This window comes from Budorcas taxicolor, chromosome 7, assembly GCF_023091745.1.
Source record: "Budorcas taxicolor isolate Tak-1 chromosome 7, Takin1.1, whole genome shotgun sequence".
In the NCBI taxonomy this organism is placed as follows: Eukaryota; Metazoa; Chordata; class Mammalia; order Artiodactyla; family Bovidae; genus Budorcas; species Budorcas taxicolor.
This window is the reverse complement of record NC_068916.1, coordinates 42,653,639-42,678,344: the sequence shown is the minus strand read 5'-3', so window position 1 is coordinate 42,678,344 and position 24,706 is coordinate 42,653,639. Positions and strand designations below refer to the sequence as shown.

General features: G+C 56.1%; 1 protein-coding gene across 3 annotated transcripts; it reads left to right on the top strand.

Annotated features, from left to right (window-relative positions):
- Window positions 1-317: 317 nt before the first annotated feature.
- MIER2 (MIER family member 2) lies at window positions 318-22,931 on the top strand. 3 transcript variants are annotated; one of them, XM_052643134.1, is made up of 14 exons: window positions 318-346; window positions 8,201-8,291; window positions 8,867-9,009; window positions 11,048-11,173; window positions 11,540-11,663; window positions 12,109-12,200; window positions 12,456-12,525; window positions 18,444-18,595; window positions 18,822-18,903; window positions 18,972-19,066; window positions 20,189-20,313; window positions 20,392-20,525; window positions 21,406-21,634; window positions 22,022-22,931. In XM_052643134.1, the coding sequence occupies exons 1-14, from the start codon at window positions 338-340 to the stop codon at window positions 22,041-22,043; spliced, it is 1,494 nt and encodes a 497-aa protein (XP_052499094.1). In that variant the 5' UTR covers window positions 318-337; the 3' UTR covers window positions 22,044-22,931. The 3 variants fall into 3 exon arrangements, with proteins under 3 accessions (XP_052499094.1, XP_052499093.1, XP_052499095.1); XM_052643133.1 differs by having other exon boundaries at window positions 21,214-21,634; XM_052643135.1 differs by lacking the exons at window positions 318-346; window positions 8,201-8,291 and adding an exon at window positions 9,602-9,748 and having other exon boundaries at window positions 8,895-9,009; window positions 21,214-21,634.
- Window positions 22,932-24,706: the final 1,775 nt, after the last annotated feature.

The following is a 24,706-nucleotide window of genomic DNA, read 5'->3' as shown; positions in this document are numbered from 1 at the left end:
CGGGGTCCTCAGCTGTAACACTTGGGGGGGCACTATGGCTTGGAAGGAGGACTGGGGACCCGCGCTTAAGCTCTGGTTATCAGGAATCGGCACTTCCATCCAGGGTGACCCCACATTCCAAGCCGAGGCCAAGGTCCGTGGAAACCCGCGCATCCCATATCGCGCACCTACTACGCGCGGCTCGCGCCCCGCCCCGGCCCCGCCCCCGACCCCGCCCAGGCCCCGCCCCCGACCCCGCCCAGGCGCCCCCCGCCCGCCCCGGCGCTTCAGCCAATGAGCGCGTGGCCCCGCATCCGGGGATCCCGGCGCGGCCGCCGCCTCCCGCGCACACACGGCCATGGCGGAGGTGAGTGAGCGGGCCGGGGGAGCCGGCCCCCGCCCCGGCCCGCGCCCCCGCCTCCTGGCCGGGCCGCGTGGGGGCCCCGGGCGCCGAGGCCCCGGGCCGGGGCTCGGAGCCGGGCCGCAGTACGGCTCCCGTCGGAGCCCGAGGGGCGCGGGGCTCCACCGGCAGTCGCCCCCGGCCCCGGTCCCCCCCTCCCGGGTGCCACATCGCGGACGGCAGTGCGCATGTGCGGCGCGGGGGTCGGGGGCGCGGGGTGGAGCGGGGGTGGCGGGGGCGGGGAGGGGGCGCGCGCCCGCAGTTTCCCGCCTCCCGCCCCCCCCGCCCCGGCGCCCGCACCGCGTCTGCCAACTTCGCGGACCGCGCTTTCCCACCGGACCCTGCCTCACCGGACCCCCGCCCGCTGACCCCACCAGCGGCGCTGAAGCCCCTCCCCGCGGCGCTCTCCCTGCAGAGTCGTGCCCCATCCGGCCCACAGCCCCCTGACCCTGTCCACCCCCGATTCCGCGGCTCTCGCCGTGCAGAGTCGTGCCCCCTCCGGCCCCCTGACCCTACCCAGCCCCCACCCCCCGGCGCTGACCTCGCGGAATCTTGGTCCCTCTAACCCTACCCACTCCCCACCCCCCGGCGCTGGTCCCGCGGAGTCGCGCTCCTGCCGGATCCCGGGACCCCGGGCAGGACTCGAGGTCCCACCTGGGGTCAGCCCGGCCCGGAGGGCTGCTTTTTCCCGCGGCTTGAAGTTGCTTCGCGGAGCCTTCTCTCTGTCCGCAAAGCGGGCCCAAGACCCCGAATCCTTGGGGCCGGACCGATGTTGGAGTTGAGTGTTTCGGATTTGAAGATCTGTGGGATTCCGGGCTGTGATGCTTGAGCAAACTCAGCTGGGATTGTCGAGATCCAGACACCCGGTAGCTTCGTGGCGGGTCGAACCAGGGATGAAAAACTTTCACTTTGAGGGCTTTTTGGAATGTTGGATAAAGCAGTGCGAACCTGCTTTCACCTTTTAGGGCTCTAGGGAGAATGAAATGAATAACGCATCTGCTAGGGACTCAGCAGACGTGACTCTTAGCGCAGACGGTCAGTGTGGGGACTCTAGGCAGGTCCCTGGACTCAGCAAGTGATTCTCACGCAGTGGGTGAGGCTGCCCAGGCCCAGAGAGGAGCAGACACCCGCCCGGGTCCTGGGATGCTTGGCCTGATCGGGGAGCCACGTTGGGCTGTATGTCTTGGCGCTGAGTGGGTGGGTGTTGTGGAGGTGGAACTGGCCATTCTCTCTCACTAGTGACTTTCGCAGGGGCAGCAGGAGGCCCTGCGTTTGTGCCAAAGAGGGTGTGGGCATACCAGTGCAAGGCCAGACCTCCCCAGCCCATTCCTGTCTTATATGCTGGTGGCTGGACTCAAAGGGCCCTTCCAGAGTAGTTCTCTTTCCTTAGAGGGCATCTGGGGAGACAAGCCTCCTGGGCAGTGGCTGTACTTGTGGGATGGAGGTAGAAGCCAGGTCTCCTGACAGCCCAGCAGGGGCGTGGCTGTCCATGTATGTGTCTGCCTCAGGGGCCAGCAGTCTTGGCCAGGCAGGTAGCCCTGTGTGACAGGTGGGTGGGACAAACTCCCCAACCAACCTGCCCTGAGTGGTGCCTGGTTTGGCTGTTGACTCTGCCCTGTCAGGGCTGCCAGGTGTCCAGTTTGGGGTGAATTGGAGCTGGTTTCTTAAAAAGAAAGCCAACTCGGTGGGAGGCCCTGAGGGCCTGGCAGTGAGGGACCGCAGGTATGCAAATGTCAGTGGTGGTGAGCACGGCTGGCCTTTGCCTGGGAGGCTGCCCCTGTCTCTGGAGCCTTTCACACTGGGCTGCCTTGGGCCAGTCTCTGAGCTGGGATCCCATAAGATCTTGGCTCCATGCTTGCACAGAGAGGCTGAGCCTTGTGCAGTTCTTGTCTTGAGCCAATACAAATAGTGATTCCTGACCAAGCAGTGAGTGCTGATTTTTCTCATCACCAAGGTAGCCATCAGCACCCTGAGAAAAGGTGGGGTGCTTCTTACTGTTTTGCTTGTGGATCCCAACTTAATCTTTAAAAAGCTGAGTCCACTGTCCGTATCTTGTGCTTAAGAGACAGCTTTTTGTTGTCCTTAGGGTAAAGTGCGTCTTTTCCCTGTGATCCTCAGCCCAGTGACCTTGTTCTCTGGATCCCTTGCACCTTCTCCACCCTGGTTCCTGGCTCCCTGTGGCATCTGCACCCGCGGGGGTCTCGCTGTGCGGTGGAGTCTGCTGCCCTACTGGCTGCTGTGGAGACAGCCACGCAGCCTCCTTCACCCCTGGCGCGGGGCCTCCACCCTGTTTTCTCCCCTCAGTACCCCGCACATCTGCTGTTGGCCAGTGTCCCCAGCTGGGTGGGTGACTTGCTGAGACTGGCGGGCAGAACCTGTTTGCTGATTGCTGCGCCCCAGCCCAGAGCAGGTTCGGCATGGGCTGTCAGTCAGCAGAGAGGTGCTGGGCGGCCCAGTGGGACCACGTATCTGCCAGGGGCCAGGGGTTTTGGTTAACTGCTGCTGTGTGATGAGCCACCTCTGCAGTCAGCTTCTCAGAGCAGCCAGTGCTGCTTAACCACCTGTCCCAGCCTGGAGGTCTGGCTGGTCCCGCCCGTGGTTGCGGCTGGTTGGTGGCTGGGCTGAGCCGCCCGCGTGTGGCTGCAACACTAGTGTGGCCTGGCCTCGTGGCTTGTGCTTCCTCACAGCATGGCGGCTGGTGGAAGTTACACTGCCTTTCACAGCCTAGACTTGAGGGTCACGAGGATCCCTCCCACCAGAGTCCCAGGCCTGGCCATTGCACAGGGAGGGGGTGTAGGACCCCCCTCTGGAAGGGAGGCATGTGGGTGTCCCATGCTTGGAGGAAGAGCCTGTGGGTGGGGTGCCTGGTTCGCCAAGTGGAGGATGGACCCCAATGTCTCTGTGGGTGAGCTGGACCCAGACACTGCTCTGACCCTTCCAGCTGTGCCTCTGTCCTATCTGAGCCCCTACCCTGTCTGAGCCTCCACCGAAGGCAGGGCAGGGCCCCTCCTCCCTCTTGACTGAGCCCCCTCCCTCCCATCTGGGCCCCAGGCCAAGGCCGGGCAAGGCAGCTCCCCATCCTGGGCTTGTTCTTCGTCCCCACAGTGCTGTCTTTCCTTTTTTTCTAACCCTGATTCTCCTCCCTTTTTTTCTTTATAAAAATTTTTAACTCGGAATGCCCTTAGCCAGCTCCTCATCTGTTTCCTTCTCCCACCTTTGCAAAACGGGGGCCATGGGCTCCAGAGTGGTCTGAATGGGGCGGGGGGAGGGTAAGGTGGACAGGATGCGGGAAACCCACTGCTGTGCATGGGCCTGGCTTGAAAGTTGGTGTTGGGGCAACCGTGCTGCTCTCAGAGCTGCCTGAGGTGAGCCTGGGGATCTAGGCCTGGGGGGAGGCTGAGCAGACCCAGCCTTCCCCCTGTCCTCTCCTCTTGTTCCCCCTGCTGCTGTCCTGGCTCCCCTGCCAGCACCCCTGGGCAGACCCCAAGGTGGAGGGGGTGCTGGGCTGAGCCCTTCTCCGACTGTCTGCTGCTGTCCTCGTGCTCGGGCCTTGCCCAGAAGGAACATCTCTGGGCTGGCACCTGCAGGTGGCCTGTGGCCTGCAGGCTGCTGGCCCCTTCCTGGAGAGGGGCGAGGGTGCCACTCCGGTGCTGTGTCCAGGCTGCTCCCTCGCTCCCTGTGTAGTTACCGCCTGTCCCAGGTTAAGGGGCTAACCTTCTTAAAGTGGCCTGTGTGGGGGGACTCCCTCTTAGAACTCGGGGTGCTCCTGGCAGAGCACTTGGGGTGCCCCTGGGCACCTCCTTCTCTTAGAACTTTGGGTGCTCCCACTGAACACTTGGGGTGCCCTGTATACTTCCTCATAGAACTTGGTATGCTCCTGAAAGAGCACTTGGGATATTCCCCCTGTACATTTCCTCTTAGAACTTGGGGTGCTCTCGGCCAAGGTCTTGGGGCTCCCCTACACTTCCTCCCAAAGAACTGGGCCGGTCTCCTGGCACGTTTCAGACTTCTCCTCACCTTGGTGTTTCCAGGGCCCCGGCTTGCTCTGCCTCCTGGCTCTCTCTGGCTTTACTGACCATTTGTGTACTTTTGTTCACGTTCCCAAGAAAAGTGGCAGTTCTGTTAAGCGTTTCTGAGTTCCAGAGCTGGAGTTCCAAGGCAGCACTTGTAGTTGTACCATTTACATGCTGTGTGAGCCTTACTGAATGACTTGACCTTTCAGAGTTTTAAGTCCCGTATTTCTCTGATGAAGAAAATGATTATGCAACCTCTTGACTTAGGAAATCAGTATGGAAATTCTTACTAAACTTTTTTCTAAAATTTGAAGTTTAGTTTATTAACTAGTCTAATCTTTTTTTTTTTTTTTTGGTAAACAACTTTACTGAGGTATATGTAGTTCGTTTACTTTACAGTTCACTCATTTTAATGTGTCCAATTCAGTGGTTCTTCGTATAGTCAGTTGTACAGGCATCACCAGTCAATTTTAGAACATTTTCACCAGCCCAGAAGAAACTGTGTACTCCTTAGTCTTTCTTCTCCCCCCAGCCCCAGACAACCAGGAACCCACTCTCTGTGTCTGTGGATCAGCCTGTTCTAGACGTTTCCCGTCAGTGGAGTCACACCCTGTGTGTCCTGTGTCTGCTTCTCTCCCTGAGCATCGTGTTCTCAGGGTCCGTCCACGTAGTAGTGAGTGTCAGGGCTTCTCTCCTTTTTGGGGCTGAGTGATGTTCCACCTGATGTCTCTTTGGGTTCTTTCCTCCTTTGGCTATTGTGAGTCAGACTGCTGAGAATGCTTGTGAACAGGTCTCAATGTGGATGAAGATTTCCGCTTCTCTTGGATGTTGTCAGGGAGGAGAGGCTTGACTTTTCCCTCTGCCCCCCTGGGTCCTGGCTGGGGCCCCATCGTTCAGGCTGACAAGGGCAGGTTCACAAGAGAGAAACAAGCAGCTTGTTAAGCAGGTGGTGTGTGTCACGTGGGAGAACCCTGTGAGGAGTCACCTGGAGGGTGTGGACAGCAGTGTGGTCAGTGCAGAGGGAAGGCCTTGACCTTTGGAGGCGGAGCCTCCTGGGTAGAGGGGTGAAGGGCTGGTCGGTAGGCTGTGTGTGCTCCGCCCTGGCGCTTTGCCACTGGCTTCCACGCTTGACACTCTGCGCCAGGGCGGTGTGTGGGGGTCCCCCCAACCCTTGGTGTGCTCCTTGTGCTGTCCACTGCAGGTCCCCTCCCAAGGGGCCGAGTCCCCACTCTTGGTGTCATGTATCCTGATCTCAGTGTGCTCACTGCCCTCCTGACATCGAGCCTTGTTTCCGTGTACCGAGCTGTGGGTGCAGCTCTTTGGAGACTTTGCCTGTTTAAAAATCCGGTTTCCCTTTTCTTGATGATCTGTAAGAATTCTGTACGTGTTCTGGATGCAAGTCCAGTTTTAGAGCTGCATGATTTGCACATATCTTTTACTGGTCTGTGGGTCACCTTTGCACTTTCACGATGCTGCTGTTTGAAGCACAGAGAGTTTTAATTTTGATAAAATACAGTTTATCTGTTTTTTTCTTTTGTTGTTTACGTTTTTTGTGTCTTACCTAAGAAACTGTTGCCTGGTGAGAAAGACTCATTGCCTTGGTTTTTTCTAAGAGTTTGATAGTGTTAGCTCTTATATTCAAGGTCTTTGATCCATTTTGAGTGAGTTTTTGTGTGGTGTGGGAGAGGAGTTTAACTTTATTATTCTGTGTGTGGATAGCAAGGCACCCCAGCACAATTTGTTGAAAAACTATTTATTACATGTGGAATTTTTCTGTCACCCTTTAAAAAATTTGCTTTCCTGTAGTATGTGGTTTACTTCTGAATCCTCAGTTTGTTAATTTGGTCTGAATATCCCGCCTTATGTCAACACCACACTGTATCCATTACTGTAGCTTTGCAGTACTTTTGAGGTCAGGAAACATTCTTTCCCCTCAGGATTGTTCTGGCTGTTCAGGGTCCCTGAGTTTTCTTGTGATTTTGGGGACAGTTTCTGTGTGGAAGCCAGTTGGGGTTCTCATAGGCCTATCATTGAACCTCTAGATGAGTTGAGGAACGTTGACATCTTGGCAGTTGTAAGTCTTGAGCGAGGAATATCGTGTTTTTCCATTTTATGTAGATATTTGGTTTCTTTCAACATTCTTTGCACTTTTCAGAGTGTTAGTTTTGAACTCCTTGTGCTCCTTTTATCTCTAAGTATTTTATTCTTTCTGGTGCTGTTGTAAATGGAACTGTCTTCCTTGTTTTCTTTTTAGATTGTTTGTTGCTACTGCATAGGAGTAAAGTTTCTGTGGCTTGTCTTATGTCCTGCAGCCTGCTGAACTCATTTACTGGTTCCAGTTTCTTCAGTGGATTCTTTGCGTGTCTTCTGTGTCCCAGGTCATGACGTAGTTTTGCATCTTGGACTCCTTTCATTTCGCTTTCCTGCCTTCTGGAGCCTCCAGGACGGCATTGTGTAGGCAGTGCCCTGGTCTCGGGGAGGCAGCAGTCGCTGGGGCTGGGTGGAAGCTCCCCTGCAGACCTCGTGCATTCAGTGTTGCCTCATGACAGGGTGTTGGCCTCGGTCAGGTGCTGTGTCTGTGCGTCTGCTGAGATGATGCCGTGGGTGTGTGTCTGGTCTGTGCTGTGGCCGGTTGTCGTGTTGGGTGTCACCTGTGTGCTGCGTCGTGTGCTGAGCCACTCCTTGTCACTGTGTGGTGGTCTCTGCATGTTGCTGAATTCAGTTTGCTCGTGTTTTGTTGGGGGAATACTGTGGTTCTGTTTATAGAAGTTATTGGTTTAGTTTTCTTGTTCTTAATAAGCTTTTGAACATTGTGATAATGGTAGCTGTTGTACTTTTTTAATGTAGTTCTAAAAATTTGAGGTATAATTTATGTCCTTCATAATATCCCCAACTAAAGTATTGAATTCGGTGGTTTTTAGTATGTTCACAAAGTTTTGAAACCTTCACCCTTACCTGGAGCATTCCATCACTCCAATAGAAGCCCACCCCCATCAACAGTTATTCCTTCCCCAGCCCCTGACCACCAGGAACCCACTCTGCGTCTGTGGATCAGACTGTTCTGGACGTTTGTCATTAGTGGAATCACATCCTGTGTGTCCTTCTGTGTCTCCTTCTTTCCCTGAGCATCTTGTTCTCAGGATCTGTCCACGTGGTAGCAAGTGTCAGGGTTTCTCTCCTTTTCATCGTAGGATGGACCATGTCTTCTTTATTCATTCACCGTTGATGGGCATTAGGGTTTTTACACCTTTGGGCTGTTGTGAGTCACACTTCTGTGAGCACATGTGTATACCTTCTAGTATGACATATGTTTTTGGCTCTTTGGGGTGTGTACCTAGGAGTAGAGTTGATTGCTGGGTCATTTGGTAACTGTTCGTGTTTGGAGGAATTTCCAGATTTCTCTGTGGTGAACATGACATTTCGAAGGCTGGGCCCTTTCCGTGGCTGTGGTGTCAGCACCTGGCTGCAGGTGTTGGCTGGGCTGTATGTGGGCCTGGCTCACCTGACACTGTGTCCTGGCCATGATCAGCTGCTGGTGGCTGGCTGATCCAGTCCCCTCATGCTGCCCACAGGTGCTATTCCCACCTGGAGGAGCGTCCAAACTCTGTGGTGGCAGCCCTATGCCCTCTGAGCATCTCTGCCTGGGCACTTGGACTCCAACCGTGACTGAAAGTCTGGCCCACTGTGCCCCCACCCCCAGCCAGTGGAGGTCGCTCCTGTGACCCTGATATACCCTGGGGGTCAGCTCTGATCATGGCCAGGCCATCTGGCCGCCCGCGGGCCCTAACCCTGCTCCTCTCCTCCACAGGCCTCCTCACTGGAGAGGCAGAGCCCTGGTGCGGCCTCCTGCCTGCCTCACAGTCTGTGCCCTGGGGAGCCCAACTTGCAGACCACAGCAGGTACCTTACCCCCCACCCCTCCCTGGGTTGCCAGGGCCTCGGTGGGGGTAAGGGCAAGCCAGCTGGTGGTCAGGACCTCCCTCTTGGCCAGGTCTGCCCCCAAGCTGGGGGCGGGCGCTGCAGGAGGGAGGGTGCTGGGTGGGTACTGTCTAGGGGCCCTGTGCCTCCCCAAACTGGCCACCGGCCTCTCCTGTCCGGCTTCCGGAGGCTCCAGCCCCTCATGTTACTCTTGGGACCCACATGGAGACCTTCACTATTCCCTGGTGGGGTTGAGTGAGACCTGGCTGTGTCCTTTCTTGTTTCTTTACAAGTCACTGTACTGAGGAGCAGCATGGAGATATAGCATTGAGCACATCCTGGGCCTTTGGGGAAGGCTCCAGATCTGGTCAAGTCCCCCAGCTACTGGGCTGGGACCAGAAGAGGGTGGGGCATTTGTTGGGCGGCTGTGTGGACATACACGTACGTGCATACACCCATGCAGCCCCAGGGCCCCCGGGCTTCTCTGCCCCATGGTCTCAGCCGTAGTGCGAGGTTTGGGACAGGTGCAGAGCTCACCAGGCTGCTGTCTGCCACAGTGGTGTCCATGGGCTCTGCGGACCATCAGTTCCACCTGGCGGAGATCCTGTCGCAGAACTACGGCGTCCGGGAGGAACACGAGGGTGCAGCGCAAGGCCCAGAGAAGCCGGGGGAGGAGCTGGAGAAGGACTTCGTCTCCCAGGTACCCAGCAATGCCAGCAGGGCATCAGTGGCCTTGCAGCTGCTCCATGTGTCCGCTCGGTCTCCGAGCCCACCTGGCTCTGTCAGCAGAGGCCCGGCTACACCAGCCGGTCCTGCCTTCGTAGGGTGCTGGGCTCCAGACCAGCCAGCCTGGAGAGTGAGCCCACTGTTCTCCAGCTTTTTGACTCCAGATCCCCCTTTTGTGTTCTTAACAATTATCGATGATCTCAAGGAGCTTTGTTTATGTAGGTGATGCAGCAAACCCATTGTAAGTAGAAATAACACATTTTTGAGAAAATATAACTGTTTTCCAAGCCAAAAAAAAAAGGGGGAAAAGAATAAAATAGTTTTACATTTCTGTAAGTCTCTGTGAAATGCTGTCTTTAGGCAGATGTCAATCTGTTGTGGTCTGTCTCTTAGGTTAGAGAGTGAGTCTTGCCTCTTACAGATCTGTTCATGGAAAAGGCAGGAGTATTTACCAGTCTGTTGACATAGTTGTGGATGCTCTCTGATGCTGCAGCAGAGTGCGGCAGGTGGCAGCCTCATGGGTTGGACCCCGTGGCCGTATCCGATGAACTCTGTCCTTGTTTTAGGGTCCACTGGTCTTGACCTCGGAGTGGTTCTGACCCCAGGGTGGCCCTGACCCTGGCAGCCCTGACCCCAGAGTGGTCCTGACTCATGTGTGATCTCATCACCTTCTGTGTGGATGAGATGCTGGCTGGGTGCTGGTTCCATGATGTGTAAGTCCTATGCGTGTGCACAGAGTCCGCTGTGTAAAATCTAGAGAGCACACCTCTGTCAGTCCCACAGAATGGGATGCTTTAAACCGCAGGTTTATATTTGTGCTGTTTGGGGCCTGGAAGCCCCAGACCAAGGCTGGCTTGGCATGTCCACAGGGTGCTGCTCAGCTGCAGATGCGGCTTCTTGTGCAGCCTCTCCAGGGTGAGAGCAAGCTCTCTGATCTCTTCTTGTGAGAACACTGGCCTCCTGGGTCAGGGCCCTGTCCTGTAGCCTTAATTAATTAATTTTTGGCTGTGTTGGGTCTTTGTTGCTGTGCACGGGCTTTCTCTAGTTGCAGCAAGCGGGGGCTACTCTCTAGTTGAGGTGTGTGGACTTCTCCAGTCATAATGGGGCTTCATCTTGTCAGCTTGGAGGTGGGGCACATAGACCTCAGTTTGTTAAATGTCAACACTGACCTCATCAAATGTCTTTCAAGTACTGGGACCAAAGACTAGTCATTGGACATTTATTTATTTTTCTTTCTATGTTTTTTTTTTTAAATTTTTTTTCACTTAAAAAAATTATTTTTATTTTGGACGTTTATTTAGCTTGGTGCCGTGTGTCACTTAGTACTAATTTGGTCTTAAAACCAAAACATGTCTTCTGTTCAAAAAGGAGAGAACAGTTTTAAAGAGTTCAACTTGAGTTCAAAACTTCTCAAAAGTAACTGAAAAAAAAAAGGTCAGCTATTCTTTAGCTGAATACCTTATCTAATTTCCTTCAGGGGAGCTCCCTGGTGGTCGGGTGGTCAGGACTGTGTGTTCTCACTGGAACACAGGGTTCAGTCCCTGATTGGGGAAGTGAGATTTGCAAGGCTCATGGTGCAGCCAAAAACATCTTTTTTTTCAGATACAATTTTCATTTACTGATTAAGGAAAAGAAAGAATGTATAATAACATCCAAAGCAAAAGCTGAAACGCCTGCCTTTTATATTCCCTTTCCAGCCTTACAGTGGGCATTGGGGTTTATTATTTTCATGCTGTCTGATCCAAGTTTTCCAAAATTGGGATATTCTGTTCGAAAGCGTTTATGCCAAGGTTTACTCTGGCGACAAGAGGTCGGTGGTCTCTCTCGAAGGAGCTGCTCCCTTGGCCCAGGACTGGGATGCCCTCTGGGGGGCTGAAAGGAGTCAGTAGACGAGGGCTGGACTTGGGGTCTGGCTGGAGTGAAACACTGGGACTGGTCGTGGGGCGGATGGGCTCAAGGGCAGGGGGCAGAGCCCCCAGTGCAGTGCCCCTGACATAGCCCTGCCCCCACAGAGCAGTGACATGCCTCTTGACGAGCTATTGGCCTTGTACGGCTACGAGACCTCAGAGCCCATCTCGGAGCGGGAGAGCGAGGGCAGCGATACCGCAGCCCACCTGCCCGACATGACCCTGGACAAGGTGAGGGGAGGCTTCTGGGCTGGGCAGGAGGGCCCTGGACACGTAGGGGTGTGGTCAGGAAGTGCGGGCTGCCCACCCAGGGTCTGTGTGGCCAAGGGGAGGGCCCTGGGAGGGAGAGATACCGGGTACTGAGCAGGTCTTGGTGGGGTCATAGGGGAGGGGTTCTGACTGTCCTAGGTCTCAGGCAGAGGCACATCCCCTCCCTGGCTGGCAGCCCCTGGGGATTGGGGAGAGCAGTCCCTCGGAGGTCCCAGGTGCTCCTGCAGGGAGGCTCATCCACACTGGCACCACCACACTATTATCATTAGTGTTATTTGAGATCGTAAAAACAAAGTACAAAAATGTTCTTTACTTTCTTGTTAAAAGGACCAAATAGCGAAGGATTTGCTTTCAGGGGAAGAAGAGGAAGAAACACAGTCCTCGGCCGATGACCTCACCCCATCTGTGACCTCTCACGAGGCTTCCGACCTTTTCCCTAGTCAGAGTGGATGTAGGTGACCCCTGCTTCTGCCCCTGAGCTTCTGGGGACTTAGACCTCGGGGTCCCTGGGGTGTGTGCTCTTCCTGGAGCCCCCCTGGGCACCATCCCTGTGCGGAGGTTGGCGACCTGGGTTTATGCGAGGGGGGAGCGTGTTGGTTCTTGTGGCTGAATGTCTGTTAAGTCCAGGGGATCTCGGGCTGTGACCTGGCCGGTGGTGCACTGCAGCAGGAGGTGTTGAGTTTCCTGCCCCCAGTGGGTTTACAACCGCAGCAGAGCCCCTTGTGGACCCTGCTTCTCTGCCCTCTCGCCTCATCCCCTGGCTGGGGCCTGGGTCCACCGCCTCTCAGGAGGGGCACACTTGGGGGGCAGGTGGCTGGAGAGCGGGGTGGGGGCCCGGAGTCTGCCAGGGTCTGTTGGCAGAGGGCACATGCCTCACGGCTCCTCTTTTTCCGAAGCCTGCTTCCTGGCTGACGCGGACAAGGAGCCTGGCTCCTCCAGCTCATCAGACGCTGAGGAGGACCCGCTTCCCGCCAACAAGTGTAAGAAGGTGAGCAGCTCTGACACTGGATTGGACTCGAGCATGAGTGCTGTGGCCCCGGTCCTGTCCGGGGGCTCCCCCACTGCCTCCACCCCACCACAGGACTGGCTATGCCGGACACACTGTTGCTCACATACCTGTACACTCCTAGGCTTGGCCTCAGAGCAGACAGGCAGATTCAGCCAGTCCTGGCTCTGGGCAGCGGCCTGCTCCCCAATCAGCACCACTGTCCACCCTGACCCTCCTGGGCCTTTACCTTTGCAGGAAATCATGGTTGGGCCTCAGTTCCAAGCGGACCTCAGCAACCTGCACTCGAACCGGCATGGTGAGAAGAGTAAGTGAGCCTGGGAGCTGGGGGTTAGGGAGCAGGAGAAATGCCACCCAGTCCTCCAGGAAAGAATTTGGTGTCCAGCCAGAGCCGGTTCCCAGGTCCTCTGAGCAAGCCTGAGAGTCTTGGCCCAGCTCAGGTGCCCACCTAGGGCAGCCGGCCCGCAGGGTGCTCTGGGAGGTAGCTGCCCCTCCCTGCTGGCTGGCCATGGGCCCTGAAGTTACCCCGAGCCCCCGCCCAGGGCTGCTGCACTTGTTCTCTTGCGTGTGTGGGCTCTCCTCATGTTGCCCACAGGTCAGTCCCTCGTCTCATCTGGGGCTCTTCCCGCACACCCACCAGAGACCTGTGTTTTACTGCTCTGCCCTGTTCCTGAGGGCACTTGCCATCTGACTTGATGTCTGTCTTGTCGATCCCACTGGAATGTAGAGCTGGGCCTCCATTCTTTGAGGTAGAAATCATTGCTTCTGTGCGCAGGTGCTGAGGTCGGGACGTGAAGGCAGGTGCCTGTTGACTAGGGTCTGTTTTTCTTTGCCCTAGGGCTCCTGCATGCCCTGGGCTGGCACTCTGAGCTCAGAGGCTTTTTTGAGACGATTTGGGAGCTGGGGTTGGGGGATGGGATAGACGAGGGAGTCGGGGACCCTTTGTAAAGATGGGAATACCTCCCAGGGCCCGAGTTTGGATGTGGGCTGGTGGGGTGTGCTTGCTCCTTATAGGCAGTTTGGGTGAAGGATGGGAGACAGGAGGCCGCAGCTGAGCTGGGTCCCAGGGTGTGCTGGCACATGGCATCTCCCCAGAGGAGGCCGTGAGCTGAGCCTGTGCTCTCGCGTAGGTCTGCCCTTGATCCCTAGGCTGGGAGCTGGCCTCTCCCTGCAGGGACCCCTCCACACAGTGTGTGCACTGTGGGCTCTGCGGCATCAGGTTCCCTGTGTGCACACCTATGTTGACTCCTCCTCTAGCCAGGTGTTCTGGTGGTTTGTGGTGTGGCCGTCTTGGTTGGACACTCAGGCTCATTCCTGGGTCATCGTCCGTGGGCATCGTGGGCCCTGCCAGCTGTGCAGGAGTTCCAGTTGCTCTGCGTCCTCCTCAGCCTGGTGGTCTGTCTCGGTGGGTATGGAGAGGGACCTGCTGTGGCTTTAAGTGCTTTTCCTCCCACTCGGTGTCTCCTGCAGGTGCCTGCCCAGGCCTTTCCCCTTTGAATGGAGTGCCTCCCTCTCCTGCTTTTGCACTGTCCTGGGTGTGTCTGTGGCTGGCTGTGTGCACTGCTGGCGTGTTCCCCCATCAGTGGGGTCTGATTTCAGTGAAGTCTAGCTTGTCTTTATTTTAGCCACAATTCGCTTCTGTGCTAAGGAGTCTGCAGACCTCCTCTACTTTGGCGTCTGTGATCTAACTTAATTTTAATGCGTGGGTTGGAGGTTATGGGTCAGGGTTGACTGCGCCCCCCTACCCCCTGCAAGTCCTGCACGTGGACATGTCCATCGTTCCTCCACTGAATTACAGGGGTGACCCTATCAGAGATCAGTGTCGGCAAGGTCCCTCTGCTTTGGGGGTTTCTCTTGTTTTCTTTTTTCTGACCTAGGATCCTGACCACTCTGTTTTAATTGTTGCAGCTCTGAAGTAAGTCTGAGATATTGTGAAACCTCCAACATTGTAACTTTTGTCTGACCACTCTGTCTTAATTGTTGCAGCTCTGAAGTAAGTCTGAGATGCTCCGAAACCTCCAATTTTGTAACTTGTTTGTGCATGTCCGAAGTTTTCAGATTAGCTTGTCCTTTGGCCTAGAAGTGCCTGCTGGGATTGATTAGGGTTGCATTGGCTCTTAAGGTTAATTTGGGGAGGAGCAACATGTTAATGGTATTGACACTTCCAGTTTGTGAGTGTGGCTGACCTTTCTGTTTAGATATTCTTTAATTTCATCAGTTTCAGAGTTTTAAGAGTAGCAGTCTTGTGATTCTTGCTGGCAGAAATGTAGTTTGGATTCTTTTAGCTTAAACTTGTACACAGCGACTAGGCTAAATTCGCTTACTAATTTTAATGCCTTGTAGATTCTTTCGCATTTTTAAATGTAACCAGTCATATCATTTGTGTATGATAACCTTTTTTCTTTGTGATCTTTGTACCTTTTCTTTTTCTTGCCTCACTTCACTGACTCCAGAACATAAGTAAAAAGAAGTGGTGACTGAGGACATCTGTGTCTTGTTCCCAGACTCGGGGAGGTGTTCTGTTATTCCCCACTTGGTGTAACCATAGAATTACATTTATTAGGTTTCTTTCTGATTTTAGTAGCAGGCAATTTTTGCTGTGATTTTGTCAGATACTTTTTCTGCCTCTACATCTGTGGTTATTATTATTATTATTATTATTTTTTCTGTCGATGTAGTGAATTGGTAGATTTTCAGACATTAAACCAGCCTTGGATTCTGGAGTAAACTGTACCAAGTCACGAAATACTGTCTTTTATGATAATGATACATGTGTGTACAGTCGATCCTTTTTATTTGTGGATTCTGTGTTTGTGCATTTACCCCATGGCTAAAGTCAACGTGTGGGCCCAGAATGAACACCTGTAGTGCTTTCAGGGTCATTTTTGGGTACGCACGTGTGCAGAGGGTAGAAACATCGAGTTGTCCGGGGCACATGTTCCTGGGAAGGTTGACCTAGGGAAGCTTCCTTCTCTGTTCAGCTCTCAGCTGTTATCAGAAGCCTCATGCGTGTCCACTGAACCCTGTGGTTTTCGTGTTTTGCTGTTTAAAGCGGCCCCAGGTGTGGTGCTGGCTGCCCTCTGGGATCTTGAGCACATGAGGGCTGAGGCGTGCCTGTCAGAGAAAATGTGTATGAGGTGAGCTTTGTCCAGGTATGAGCTCTTGCTGTGAACTCGGTGTTAGTGAGCCCGCAATATGTATGAAATGAGATGTCTTTAAACAGAAGCTCATGTGAACAGCTTGAGCTGTGTGCATGAGCTGAGCCTGTGCTTTGACCAGAGGCGTGTGAGACCCTGACAACTGCGGGACCCTGACCTGTCCTCCCTGGAGCCTTGGTCTGTGCTCCCTACACTGTGCTGGCCACCACCGAGCACTGCTGCCCCCGAGACAGGCTGGTGCGTGTCATCAGTCCCTTCCTTATACAGGGTTTTGCATGCGTGTCCATGGAGACACTGGCTTGTCATTTCTGTTCATTTTGTCCTCGTGGGGCTCTGGTTTCAGGGTCATGTGTCTTTGGGAAATGGTTGGGAAGTGCCTTTTTCTAGTGCCTGGAGGAATCTGTGTAAGACAGTTTCTGCTGCTGCTTTAGATGTTGGAAGGGTTCTGTGGTGATGCTCTGTGGCCTCGGGGTTCAGTTTAGATTATTTTGTCTGTGGAAGAGTCTGAATGATTAATTCAGTTTATTTAAGTTGTATCAAGTTGATAAGTTATATTTCTGAGAAGTTTACCACTTTCACCTAAATTGTTCACTTTTCAGCAGAAAGTTCGTAATATCCTCTTGTTCTTTTCTTAACGTGTATAGGACCTGTAGTAATGTCTCTTTTTTGGGTTCTGATACTGGTAATTTGCATTTTTTGTTTTGTATTCTTTCTTGATCAGACTTTTTGGAGTTCATATTAATTTTATTGCCCTTCACAAGGGACAGCTAACTTTTGGTTTGTTGATGTCTCTCTGTCATCTGATTTCTGTGTAGCTGACTTTTATTTCCATCTTTACCTCCTTCCTTCTCTTTAGCTTCGTCCTGTTCTCTGGTTTCCCTTGTGGTACCTTCTCTCTGACTCTGGTTGTTTAGAAGCATGAACGCTGCGGATTCTCTGGTTCCCCTCCTGTTGCTCATGTTGAGCTGGAGTTCTCTGAGGCCCAAGGCCCTGCTCTGTTTTCCGTCCTTTGGGGTCAGGGGGCTGGGCTCTGTGGCCGGTGTTGTGAATGTTCCTGTGGTGTCTGTCTGTCTGGTATTCGCACAGTACATTCCTTTCTGCCTTCTTATGCACAAAGTGTAGTTCTGTAAATGGAGTGTATTGGGATCTGATTTTTGTCAGTTCGCATGTTGAGTCCAGTCCTTACGTCCTGCAGCCCCTGCAAGTAGGGGGTCATGTCTGCCGTCGTGCTGTGTGTTTTCTGCCTCTTCCGTCTATTCTTTGTTTGTTTATTTTGTCCTGTCTTTGATTCATCAGGTAATTTATTCTGTTGTTTTGTCCTCTTTGGACTCTGGTCTTAATGTCTGTGTCACTTTTCCAGTGGTTACCCTGGTTTGCTCTGCATGGATGTGCCCTCGTTCCCCTTTACTTCAGGGGCCTCAGACACTGTGACTCGTCCCACCTCTTGCCCAGCCTCGCTCGCACCAGCAGGTCGCAGCTGTGAGCATCCCTGCCCACAGCGCCTACATGCTGCGATCCATCCCTCCAGCCTCCGTGGCGGGGAGGTGGAGAACTTTCTCTTCAGTGCTCCTTGTGCTGTTCTGCTGTGGATGAATTCTGCAAAGTATTAATTTCACTTTCATTTTTGAAGACTATTTTCCTGGGTGCAGAAGTCTAGGTTTTTAGGCTTTATCCTTTCAACACTTGACCAGCTTTACTCCACTATCTTTTTGTGTCTGTTTCCACTGAGGTTGTTTACTTCCCTTCTGCCTTCTCCTGTTTCTTGGGGTTCAGACTGTGGCGTGCCCTGAGCTCCTGGCTCTGTGTGTCAGAGTTGCCGTGGGCTTCCTGCCGTCCTCTCTCCAGAGCTGGCCAGGGCCTTGTCCTTGTTATCTGTGACTCAGTTACACATGTCTCAGGTGCTTGTCCATCTCTCTTGCTTCTCAAACTGTGTTCTCTTAAAGCTTCAGTTTGATATATTTGAACAAAATTCTTTGTGATGTCACTGATCATGTCATCTGCTGCTGTTGAAGCTGCCTGGTGATTCATAACTCACACACTGTGTTTTCCAGCCCTCAGATGCTTGTGTGATTCTTCTGAATGGATTTCAGTTCTCTGCTGAAATTTCGCAGCTTTCAATTTGTTTTGTTCTTTTCTGCTGTCATCTTACCTCATGGATCATGGTTATTTTGAAATCCTGTGTGTCAGCTCTGATGTCTCACTGTCCGTGGACTTATGTGTGGTTGCATGGTTTCTCTCACCCTGCTGTGACAGATCAACACACAGGCATGGTGGCAGGTGTCACTTTTTCTCTGGAGCGGCCTGCTCTCCCCTCTGGCTGACTACCCACCCCGGTCCAGCCTGGGACTTGGGTTGACTTTGGAGGTGGAGAGAAGTGGCTGCAGGTCCCTGGGCATCAACCCTGGAGTTGCTGGTCCCCCACAGGAGAGAGTCCAGCCTGGAGTGGGTTCCGTCTTCAGCCCCTGTGCTGGGTGTTGGGCTTGTGTGTGTTGTTTAGTTTTCGGTCCCAGTGGCTCTTCCCTGGGTAGCTGAGAGGTGCTGGCACTGGGGTCTCCCTCTGCCTCTTCTCCACTGTGTGCTTTGCACAGCTAGGGGCTGCCCACTGGATGCAGACTGCAGCCTGAGGGGAAGTCTGGCTGGTGTGTGGTGCTGACTTGAGGGCTGTGGCGGCTGGGCGGCTCTGGCTTGAGTGAGGCTCTCACCCAGGTCTCACTGTACTTGAGTGTTCCTCCCTTGGTCCCGCCTTTCCCCTCCCTGGGCTCGCTCTGCAGCTGCCTTCTCAAAGGCTAGGGTCAGAAGTCCCCGTTCCAGCCCCTAGTTAGTTGCTACCTCCTCCGGGAAGCTGGCCCTGATTTCTGGCCACTTGGTCCCCACTGGTCTCTCCCTGCTCCCGCCTTGGTGCCCAGAGCCGGCCCTGAGGGGCACAGAGGTGGAGGCCTAGCCCAGGCCACCAATCAGGCCCTTGTCCTCTGGAGGGGCAAAGTTGGCCTGCCCTGCTGGGCTTCCTGGGAAGTGGTCAGTGGAGGTGACTTGCGTGCCCACACGTGACCTTGCCCCTTCTGCACAGTCTATGAGAATGAAGACCAGCTGCTCTGGGACCCCAACATCCTTCCCGAGAGGGAGGTGGAGGAGTTCCTGTACCGGGCAGTGAAGCGGAGGTGGCACGAGATGGCCGGGTCTCAGCTTCCGGAGGGAGAGGCCGTGAAGGACAGCGAGCAGGTGGGCTGCCTGTGGGGTGGAGGGACTGCCAGGCCAGAGGGGCGGGAGCCAACATGGTCCTGTGCTTGGGACGAAATCATTTGGAAACTGCTAGTGACAGGAAATGGTAGAGTGGACGCCCCCACCCCATCCATCTTCCCGTCCCTGTGGCAGTGTGGACCACCCCCCCGCCCCCCGAGGTGAGCAGGCAGAGATCTCAGTGGCTGCCACCCCCCCACCCCCCCAGGCACTGTATGAGCTGGTGAAGTGCAATTTCAATGCGGAGGAGGCCCTGCGGAGGCTGCGGTTCAACGTGAAGGTGATCCGAGGTGAGCGCTGGTCTGCCTGGGGGCCCCCTAACCCCTGCTCCGCTGCTGACTGCCCCACACCCCTGCAGACGGGTTGTGCGCCTGGAGTGAGGAGGAGCGCCGCAACTTCGAGCATGGCTTCCGCGTGCATGGCAAGAACTTCCACCTGATCCAGGCTAACAAGGTGAGTCCTGCCTGCTGCCTATGGCTCCCAGCCAGGGAGCTCCGCCCGCAGCAGGAGGTCAGGACGAACCCCCCCCAAGCTCCTGGCGGCTCTAGCTTCCTCCTGCCTGCTCCCCCGGAAAGGCTCCAGTCTGGGGACGGATCCGTGCTCACTGCTGATTCCCCAACTCCAACCCTACCTGCACTTCCTCTCAACTCCCTTGCCTGGGGACTAAGGGTTTCCACTTTCACTCTACCCAAGGACAAGGTTCTCCTGCCATGGCACCCACGGGGTGTGGCCAGAGTGGCTGCCAGGTCCCAGGTCCACGTGCCCTTCCCCACACCTGTGTCCTTCTCCTCCCCAAGTCCATGTCCGCTCATCCAGACCTGGGCCACTGCTGGTCCCCCCATGTCCTGCTCAGGTGCTGCCTGCCTGTGGCTCTCTGACCTATGGCACAGCCCCGGCCTTCCCCACACACAGCCCAGACATCTGCCTGGCTGGGTGCCTGTGGCTTGTCTGGGGTCCTGACTCTCACTCTTGTTCTCACGTGACTCCTCCTCCAGCCCGTCAGCCCTGACAGTTACCTTGTTCCCCTAGGGCTGGCAGGCCTGGTCCTCCCACCCACCATGGGATGCTCACGGCTGGGGATTTAGTGTCTTCCCGCACAGGGTTGGAGTAGGTGTGGGGCCCATGTGGGGCTGTTGTGGGCAGGGATGGGCCCGAGACCAGGCCCAGCATGCCCGGGCCCACTGGTCTTCCCATGGGGGCTGCTGCTGCTCCTAAAGCCCCCACTGTGGGCCCACTCCCACCCCACCTCCCCCAAATGCCCCCCGCCCCTAGCTCCTCTCCCTGAGCACTTGGCTTAGGGTTCATAGTCTTCTTCCCACACGAGTCTCTAGTCAGCCATCATGCTGGCTTCCAGGAAGCCAGTCAGTCTTGCTTCTAGGGGTGAGGCGTGTCCTGTACCCCTTGTCCCACCCTCCTGGGCATGGGTGTCAGGTCCCACATTCTGGGTGCAGCAGTGGGTTCTCCCATCAGCAGCTGGGCCACCATTTGCGGCATCTGCTCTGGGATCTGCTCCTCCCTGCTGTCCAGGCAGTGGGGGAGGTAGGGCCGGGCTGAGTTGACTGGCACTCCCTGCAGGTGCGCACGCGGTCAGTGGGCGAGTGCGTGGAATACTATTATCTGTGGAAGAAGTCCGAGCGCTATGACTACTTCTCTCAGCAGACACGGCTAGGCCGCCGGAAGTACGGCCCGTCAGGAAACACGTGCGTGCCAGGCGCCCACGGGTGCTGGGAGGGCACTGGGCCTGAGGCAGCCACAGCCCTCACCCCCTCTCCCCGCAGGGATGCTGACCAGGACCTGGAGGGCAGTGACCCTGATGGCCCTGGCCGCCCCCGCTCATCGCCACCCCTGCCCTTGCCTGCTGTTGCCCACGGCCTGGGCCCTGAGCATGACCGCTTGGCTCAGATGCACGTGGGTGAGTAGGGGTCAGGCCCTGTCCTCGGGGCCCCTCCTCCCTGGTCTCCAACCTGGGCCAGTGGACACTGAAGAGCAGGGGTCTGGGGCCCTTGTCCTTTCACTCATATGGTCTCATAAGGCATCTCACACATGAGGCACCCTTGGGGTCTGGCTCCGCATGTGGGGGGAGCCCCGTGTGGTCTGTGGCCCTGGGTGGGAGCCCAGGGGGGTGTTGTGCCCCCTCTGGAATCCAGGCCCAAGGCTGTGTGGGAGCAGGACGAGGCCCAGATGGTCAGTGCAGTTGTGAAGGGACCACGGGGGATAAGGACCCTGGTCTCTGGGTCTGCAGGGTTTCCGTTGTCCTGGCTCCAGAGTGCGGTCGGGTCCCTGGCGTGCCCAGTGAGGCGTCTGCATTCCCCTCACTTTTGCTGAACCTGCTGTGTCCTGGCCCACCCTGAGGAACAGGGTCATGTCCTTCCCACAAGTCAGGCCCCTCGTGTCCTCATGTGTCTCACACGTTTGTGTGAGTGTTCTGTGAGGAGGGCCCTTGGCTTTGCTGGGCCCAGCAGGCTGGAGCCCACACAGGTTACCGCCTGAGGTGATCACGATCTCTGGGCCAGTGGACTATGGCTGCGTTGCCCTTGACCTGACAGGGCTGGGCATGGGCACCGTGGGGGCCTGGCCACAGCTGCGTTTCCCCCCCTCAGAGCCCCTGAGCATGGGCAGCAGCATGTCCCGGAGTCTTGGCGAGCCTGGGGAGGCCCTGGACGCACCCCCATCCTCAGAGCCAGGGCCTCGTTCTTTCCCGCCACTGGACGAGCCCTCAGCGCTGCCGTTGCCTCGGCGGCCCCCAGCCCTGGCTGAGCCGGCCTTCTTCCCGCCCGCCACGGCCGCTCCAGAGCCCGGTGCCAGCCCAAGGCTGGCTGTGGACTTGACCCTGCCTGAGGAGCTGCCGCTCGTCTCCAGCCACGAGGACACAGATGGAGAGCCTGAGGAGACTGTGGGCCCTCCGCAAGTGGCCTTGTCGGTGGCCGAGTTTGGACTCATCGGCATCGGGGACGTGAACCCCTTCCTGGCCTCCCACCCTGCATGCCCGGCCCCTGGGCTGCACTCGGAGCCCTTGTCACAGTGAGTGCGGTCCCCCAGAGCCCCCATCTGCTGTGCCCCCACCTCAGGCCACGCTGAGGCCGGCGGGAGGGGCTGCCCCAGGGCCCGAGGGAGGCGTGGCCCCCGAGCAGGCTGTTGGTTTCTTTAGCTTTATTCTCTACTTTAAATTTGGCTTATTTATCTTTCTGACTAGGTAATACATTCGTACGGTTCAAAATCCAAAAAGGTACACACGGGGCCAGTGCCAGGCTGCTCCTGGCCCTGCGAGCCGCCAGCCCTCCCCGGGCGCCAGGCCTTGCTGCCTTGGGAGGGGCTGTCGGCAGTGGGGGTGGGTCTCCGGGAGGTAGGGTGGGCCTGGTGCTTGGGGGCTGCACTGATGTCTCCCATCTCTCCCGCTCTCCCCTGCAGCTGTAATGTGATGACCTGTTGATCCCTGGCCACAGGCGGGCATGTAGCTGGACTGGACTTGGGGCCACTGCGAGGCCTGCCTGTCAGTCTTCCCGACCCCTCCTTTTTTTGCGGGCCGTGAGTGGCGTCTCTTCTGCTCAGAACTCTTCGAGGACCAGGGTGAGCAGGGCCCTCCCATGCCACACACCACGTGACCCAGGCTCCACGCCCACCCTGGGATTCATCAGGCGGCCGGGCCTGGAGGGCCGGCCTGTCCAGCAACAGAGACCCCGCCAGGGACAGGGGAGACAGGCCGGATGCCGCACCACCAGCAGCCTCCGCCGGGCACCCTCAGCACTCTGCTCACTCGTCTCTTGCGCCCGGCTGGACTATGGGCCGCCCCGGCCCAGGCTTGGGGCAGCTGCTACTCGGTGCCAAACCCCGTGGGGCGCAGAGCCATATACCTCGATGCTGGCCCTGCCCTGCTGTCCGCCCGCTCTCCACTTCAGGAAAAGCTGCACTTTACGCACCCCACCCCCACCCCCTGGGTCCTTGGCTGCCTCGGGTGTGGGTCTGAGGACATGGGACTCACACCCCTCGGCACCGAGGCCCTTTCCGAGTTGCACCGGGGGCCCGGCTCCAGCCCATTTCCCTGACCGAGGAGGTTGTGTTTTTGTTGAGGTCCCAGTGGGACCGCTGGGGTCCTGGACCTTCTCCTCTCCAGCCGCCTTGTTTTATTTATGTTTCTGTTTACAAATGGGAGTGGGGTCCTCTGGGGGCAGGGCAGCGCTCCCACCCCGTGTCACCAGGGGGGCTTTGGCTTGATCCATCCACAGGGCTGGACTAGACCTTCCCTTGCCCCACCAAGGACCACACTGTGAAGTGACACTGCCTTGACCCCCTTGCTGTTTTATTTATTAAACTTGGTTTGAAGCCCTGTGGGTTCCTTGTGGTGGATCAGGCAGGTGGGTGGCAGGAGGTGCCAGTCATTTGGTGGACCTCATACTGGTCTGGCTCCAGGGACCTGGGGGCCTGGGGGTCGTGGGGAGCAAGCTCTTGGTCTCAACGATGGTGCAAGGGAGGCCGTCAGGTAAGTGGAGGCAATTCTGAGCTGGCACCTGGTGGGGATGGACCTTCCCGTGGGAGTGGGTGAGAGGTGGGGGTGCTGGGCGGCAGATGGGCTGGGAGACTGCAGATGGATGGGCTGGGCAGGGAGACTGCACCGGTTTCTCTTGGCTTTTGATGGCTGAGAGTTCTCACCCCTCCTTTGTTTCTCAAGCACTTACTTTTTTTAACTTGGTATAAGAGTTGGAAACGACTCTGTGACGGAACAACGGTAGCATTTCAGGTTGGCTTTCTCTTCTCACGGCATCCTTGTGTCCCATTTATTCCTGGTTTCTCTTGCTTGTTAGGAGAAGTTTGTCATTCTCACTTGTGTTTCCCAAACACGACATCTTTTTGTTTCCGACTGTGATTTTCTCTTTATGTTTGGATGTGATGTGCCTGGTGTTTATCCTCTGTAGAGCTCCTAGGACCTGAGGGTCCGTGCATTTCAACACTGGTGGGGAGGTGGGGGGTGGGGATGGGGCTTCCTGGCTGGCGTGTCAGGCATTGTTGCTGCCCCTTCTGGGCTCTGGTTCTGGGTCCCCACTTACTTGGCAGAGCCCAGGTTGTCCTCAGACTGCGCATTGTCCTGTCCTCGTGCTGCTTGCTCCCTGGCCCTCCTCCTGCTGCCACTGGCCACTGCCTGGCCCACCTTTGACACACACATCGTATATTTCTTATTGGTTAATCTGTTTTTGGCTGTGCTGTGTCTTCATTGCTGCACGGGCTTTCTCTAGCACGTGGGCTTCAGTAGTGTGCCCTGCATTGGCGGGCAGATTCTTTACCACTGAGCCACCAGGGAAGCCCCTGCTTTAGGCATCTTGACGTTGAGCTGGTCCTGCCTGCCTGTCTGCAGGCCCACTGGTGTCTATCCCAGACCTGCAGGCAGAATCACTGCCTGCACCCAGGTTTCCTGCTCTGTCCTGGTGCTGGGAGATGCCCCCACTGGCCTCTAGGGTGGGCTTCTCACAGACAGAAGTGCCACTGTACCTTTGCTGGTGCTGTTCTCCAGTTCATCCAGTGTTTTCTCCTCACAGCCGGAAGAGAGCTCTTTTGTGACCTACCTTCCAACCACACAAGGGGAGGTGGGTGCTCAGTCTGGGGGAGCCTTTCCCAGAGCACATGCCAGGAGGCAACCCTGGTTCCAGCCACTCTGTTGAAGGAGCCGGCCATCAGCTAGGCCACGCTAGAGGCTGGACCCACAAGCAGCTCCCGGAGTCGGGGTGGGACGGATGGGGTGGCTGCACACGGACAGTTCTGGGCTAGGGCCTTGTCCTCCTTGGCCCAGGACCCTGGGCTCTGGAATGGGACTGGGCTGTCCCCACAGCTCATATTTTCCTGGTTTGTGGTTCTGAGATGACGTACAGGACTCCCACTTAGATTTGAATCAGGTAAACAAATCTTTGAGGGTAAGTATAGCCCATACAGTGTTTGGGACATACTTATATTAAAAGTGACTTGTTCACCTGGGATTCATTCACCTGAGTCCTGTGCACACACTTGTTAGACTCAGCAGCTCTCATCCTGGGCTGCTATGAGGACAGGAAGCCCAGCTTCCTGGTACCGCAGATGCCCTGGTATTACCCTGAGGTTGTGCCAGGC